This window comes from Pteropus vampyrus, unplaced genomic scaffold, assembly GCF_000151845.1.
Source record: "Pteropus vampyrus isolate Shadow unplaced genomic scaffold, Pvam_2.0 Scaffold509, whole genome shotgun sequence".
Lineage (NCBI taxonomy): Eukaryota > Metazoa > Chordata > Mammalia > Chiroptera > Pteropodidae > Pteropus > Pteropus vampyrus.
Window position 1 is genome coordinate 1,578,371 of NW_011889290.1, and position 5,735 is coordinate 1,584,105.

The 5,735-nt window shown below is 56.4% G+C and overlaps 1 protein-coding gene across 1 annotated transcript; it reads left to right on the forward strand.

Annotated features, from left to right (window-relative positions):
* The first annotated feature begins 206 nt into the window (after nucleotides 1-206).
* On the forward strand, nucleotides 207-4,232 carry FOXC1 (forkhead box C1). The gene has a single exon (XM_011383242.2). The coding sequence runs from the start codon at nucleotides 797-799 to the stop codon at nucleotides 2,450-2,452; it is 1,656 nt and encodes a 551-aa protein (XP_011381544.1). The 5' UTR covers nucleotides 207-796; the 3' UTR covers nucleotides 2,453-4,232.
* The last annotated feature ends 1,503 nt before the right edge of the window (nucleotides 4,233-5,735 follow it).

Here is a 5,735-nt window from a genome sequence, read left to right on the forward strand (position 1 = left end):
GTGGGCACTGGGAGACGAACCGACTACAATCGCAGGCAGGGCGCGGGCGCGGGACCCAGACAGCCGGCGCGTGTGTGGTCAGCCCCGCGGTCCTCCCGCGGCTGGGCGCGGGCCGGCGGGGCTCGGCCTCCGGCTCATTCAGAGGCGGTTCTCCCCTCCCATTGGCTGCTGCTGCAGCGATGGGGCGGGGCTCCGCTGCCCGGAAAAAATGTAACTGCGTAAAAAAGTCCTCGCCTGGGTGACGGATGCTTAAAAGTTCAGAAGTTTTCCAATGCTTCCTTAAGCGGCCGGCGCGCGAGAGACTGAAAAAAAGGTGACGCGGGGCCCGGGAAGGCGGCCGGCGAGGCCCCCCGCCCTAGTGATTTGGCCGCCTTCGCCGGCGGCTCGGGGCAGAGTCTCCTGGAAGACGCAGGCAGTGTGGCGAGAAGAGCGTCTTGTTTTTCAGTTTTGGCTTTTTTTTTTTTTTTTTTTTCCTGTTCTCGCCTGGAAGTGGCTCTGCAAGTTACTCCAAGGCTGTCCGTCTGCAGCGTCGTAGTCTGGCCCTCTCCCCTAGCACCGACCCTCCTTCGCGGCTGGCGCGGGCCCCGAAGTGGCCGGAGGCGCCCCAGGAGCCCGAGCGAGCGCAGGGAGAGGCCGCGCGCGGCCGGCGGCTCCGGGAGGCGGCGGCGGCCCGGCACCAGCTCCGCGGGGCCCGGACTCGGACTGGGCGGCCGGCGCTGCGCGGCGCGGCCGACCTGAGCGAGGGTGGGGGGCGGCGGGCGGCGCGGGGCGGCGGCGACGGCGGCGAGCGGGGGCCATGCAGGCGCGCTACTCCGTGTCCAGCCCCAACTCCCTGGGAGTGGTGCCCTATCTCGGTGGCGAGCAGAGCTACTACCGCGCGGCGGCGGCCGCGGCCGGGGGCGGCTACACCGCCATGCCGGCCCCCATGAGCGTGTACTCGCACCCAGCGCACGCCGAGCAGTACCCGGGCGGCATGGCCCGCGCCTACGGGCCCTACACACCGCAGCCGCAGCCCAAGGACATGGTGAAGCCGCCCTACAGCTACATCGCGCTCATCACCATGGCCATCCAGAATGCCCCGGATAAGAAGATTACCCTCAATGGCATCTACCAGTTCATCATGGACCGCTTCCCCTTCTACCGGGACAATAAGCAGGGCTGGCAGAACAGCATCCGCCACAACCTGTCGCTCAACGAGTGCTTCGTCAAGGTGCCCCGCGACGACAAGAAACCGGGCAAGGGCAGCTACTGGACGCTGGACCCGGACTCGTACAACATGTTCGAGAATGGCAGCTTCCTACGGCGGCGGCGGCGCTTCAAAAAGAAGGACGCCGTGAAGGACAAGGAGGAGAAGGACCGGCTGCACCTCAAGGAGCCACCGCCGCCGCCTGGCCGCCAGCCTCCGCCCGCGCCGCCTGAGCAGACCGACGGCGCCGCGCCCGGACCGCAGCCGCCACCCGTGCGCATCCAGGACATCAAAACCGAGAACGGTACGTGCCCCTCGCCGCCCCAACCCCTGTCCCCGGCCGCCGCCCTGGGCAGCGGTAGCGCCGCCGCGGTGCCCAAAATCGAAAGCCCCGACAGCAGCAGCAGCAGCCTGTCGAGCGGTAGCAGCCCGCCCGGTAGCTTGCCGTCCGCGCGGCCGCTAAGCCTGGACGGCGCGGAACCCGCGCCGCCGCCGCCGCCCCCTCCTCAGCCTGCGCCACCGCCGCAGCACCACAGCCAGGGCTTCAGCGTGGACAACATCATGACATCGCTGCGGGGGTCGCCGCAAGGCGCAGCCGCGGAGCTGGGCTCGGGCCTTCTGGCCTCGGGAACCGGGTCCTCGCGCGCGGGCATCGCACCCCCGCTGGCGCTCGGTGCCTACTCGCCCGGTCAGAGCTCCCTCTACAGCTCCCCCTGCAGCCAGAGCTCCAGTGCGGGCAGCTCGGGCGGGGGCGGCGGCGGCGGGGGCAGCAGCGCAGGGGGCTCCGGGACCTACCACTGCAACCTGCAGGCCATGAGCTTGTACGCGGCCGGGGAACGCGGCGGCCACTTGCAGGGCGCTCCTGGAGGTGCCGGCGGCTCAGCCGTGGAAGACCCACTACCCGACTACTCTCTGCCCCCAGTCACCAGCAGCAGCTCTTCCTCCCTGAGTCACGGCGGCACCGGCGGCGGCCAGGAGTCCGGCCATCACCCTGCGGCCCACCAAGGCCGCCTCACCTCGTGGTACCTGAACCAGGCTGGTGGAGACCTTGGCCACCTGGCTAGCGCGGCGGCGGCGGCGGCGGCGGCGGGCTACCCGAGCCAGCAGCAGAACTTCCATTCGGTGCGAGAGATGTTCGAGTCGCAGAGGATTGGTTTGAACAACTCTCCGGTGAACGGGAATAGTAGCTGTCAGATGGCCTTCCCTTCCAGCCAGTCTCTGTACCGCACGTCCGGGGCTTTCGTCTATGACTGTAGCAAGTTTTGACACCCCCGCCCGCCTCAAAGCCGAACTGAATCGAACCCCAAAGCAGGAACAACCAAAAGAAACATCAATGCAAAATCGAAACCAAAAAAATCCAATTTAAAAAATCTTGAAAAACATTCACCAAACCAGCAAACAGAATCCCTCCAAAAGTTCAACTCACCAGCACAAAGAAAACTATTTTCTTAAAAGATTAATTCAAAGCCACCTCCACTTTGCCTTATCTAAATAAACAAAACCGTAAACCATTTTACACAGAGACAGCAAAATCATGGTTTATTAAAGGACAATGTTACTGCAGATAACACGTAAGTTTCTTCTTGCTTTTCAGAGAGCACGCTTTCCTTTTCATCCTTTCCCCCATTCCCTTGCTCTTTTCCTTCCGTCACCTCTCACCTGTAAGATATTATTTTATCCTATGTTGAAAGGAGGGGAAAGTCCCGGTATATGAAAATCGCTTTCTTTTATTCATGGACTTGTTTTAAAATGTAAATTTCAACATAGTAATTTATTTTTAATTTGTAGTTGGATGTCGTGGACCAAACGCCAGAAAGTGTTTCCAAAACCTGACGTTAAATTGCCTGAAACTTAAATTGTGTTTTTTTTTTTTCATTATAAAAAGGGAAACTGTATTAATCTTATTCTATCATCTTTTCTTTCTTTTTGTTGAACATATTCATTGTTTGTTTATTAATAAATTACCATTCATTTTGAATGAGACCTATATGTCTGGATACTTTAATACAGCCTTAATTATTATCAGAAAAAAAGATTTCAGAGATTAAAACACTTAGAAACCACCTATTCTCTTTCTAAATCTCTGAAAAATGGAGAAACCCTCTGACTATTCTCTGACAAGTTTCACATAAAAGTCTCTTTTTGTTTAGATTTTTTTTTTTTTTTCTGCAGCATCTTCTGCAAAATGTGCTATATAGTCAGCTTGCTTTGTGGCTAATAAAAATATTTTCCTAAGCAGATCTGAGTTGGCATATACACAAATACATTTTCTCAGTAATGACAGAACATGATTTGGAAATTGAAGCCCATGAACCAGCAGCAGTCTTTAACACAGTGATACCTGTGCGTAGAGAAATGTGAATGTGTCTCCAAATATACACAGAGGGATATTTGGCTTGTGTAGCCCATAAACAATTGCAATGTGTATTATACCTGTGATCCAAATGCTGGATATATTTTTTTCCTATTGTTTTTACTCCTTTATAAGAGGAAAAATAAACCATTTTTTAAATGTATGTATATAACTCATCCACATTTACAATCTTCAATGTGTTATGTAGAAGGATTAATATTTTAAAAATACCGTGGGTTGGAAAGGGAAATTTAATCTTTGGGATACTATTATAGAAGATATGTTTGTAGGACAATTATTTTTTGAAAAAGATTTAAAGCAATAACAAAAAGGAGAGAAGAGCAGAACATTTTAGTCTAGGGTGGTTTCTTTTCAATCCAATTTTTCTTGCTAATTTACAGTTAAACCTAGGGGGCAATCGGATTGGCCCTCCCCCTTTGTAAATAACCCAGGAAATGTAATAAATTCATTATCTTAGGGTGATCAGCCCTGTCAATCAGACTTTGAGGAGATGGCAATTTGATTACAGTCGTTCAGGGCCTTTCTGTTTGTTTTCGAGATAATACAGTTTCCTACTATCTGCCGCTCCTATCTAGAGGCAACACTTAGCAGTAATTGCTGTTGCTTGTTGTCAAAATTTGATCATTGTTAAAGGATTGCTGCAAATAAATACACTCTAATTTCAGTCCAAAACTGCTTTACGTGGCCTTTGATTTGCTCGAGTCTTCTTTGCTCAGAGTCGTAACGTAATAGCGAGGGAAGATTGCAGCAGCGCAGGGCGCCGGTGTCTCCTCAGGTCAGAACGGCTAGGACTTGTGAGCCTCTGCGCGTCTGTCGCAGCCCTAGGTCCAGGGGCTACCGAGAGCTTCCTCAGATCACCCCGTTTGGGTGGGTGAAGGGAAAGAATCCAATGACAAAGCTCATAGAGTTTCTGCGTTTGTCCACTTTTGCGAGCCGAGCGTGGAGCCGGGATTTGCGGACAAAGGGTCTGATGGCCGGAGCTGGGTTGTCTAGGCCTGGAAGGAAAGCGGCAACAGGTGACCAAACGGCCTCGGCCTTTCGGACCTGGTGACCGACCACCAGGCCAGGCAGCTCAAGCAGCCGAAGATGGTTCCCTTTCTTAATGGTTCAACTTTTTGGAACGGGGTGGGGGGTGGCGAGTAGAGACCCGCGTCCCACCGCGGGCTTTCCCGGGGGGCGTTTCTCGAGTCTCCGGCCATGCCGAGTCGCGCCCAGCCTGACGCCGGCCTCCCGACGCCACTCCGGGACTGCATGCTCTTCAACTAATTAGTTGTAATTACCCTCCGCGGCTGGGGCCTGGCTTGTTTGTGTTTGGAGCTCCTTCCTCCCTCCACGTCTTTTCCCTCATCCCCGCCACGCCTCCCTCCCCAGCTTCTCTCTGCCTCCTCCCGAAATCAGTTGTTTGAGGAGAAATTAGAGTCCAAGGAGACCTTGGTTAGGTGTATGGGTTAGGGCGTGGATGCCGAGAAGACCGCGCAGATGGGAAGGGGGCAAAGGGAGGGGTGTGCACGGAGGGGACGAGAGTCCTCGCCGCCGGGGCCGGGAAAGCCGCGGGAAGGCAGCGGGCTCCACTCGCAGCCTCGAGCCTCCTGGACCACAGCGCTTCCCGTTTACACTCTCCCTCGTCGACTTTTGTTCTGAAGACACACGTAAGTTTAGGAGCTCAGCCAGGGTGGAAAGGTCACAGGCATTCCATTGCTCCCGGGTGACAGCGCGCCCCGGGCCAGGGGCAGCCACAGGTTTTCAGGAGGACCCTCAGCCCGCGCCCCTCGGCCTGGCTGCGCCGACCTGCCCAGTCTAGCGTTGGGGCTCTTGGAGCCCTCCCTGGCAGAGCTGCGTCCCCGCGGCGTTTGAGGTTGGTAGACATAGGCCACAAGTCACTTGGCAGTGGCCAGGGCGTATGGCGCTCGGCCTAAAGAACACGAGAGGCGTGCAGGCGGGCAGCGGGTCCCGAATGTCCGGGATCCACGTGCCCGCGACCTTCTGCGTCTCCTCGGACCTAGGATCAGTGGCTCCAGGACGTCGAAGCTGCATCCAGCCCCTGGCCTAGGCCCAGCCTGGCCCTTGAGAGCTCGACTGGGCGGCTCCGAGTAGTGGGCCGCGGGATAGAGAGGCGGGCGTTTGGGGAGGGGGCAGCCCTGGAGCCCTGAAGGAGCGCGAGTTGGGTGAGCGATC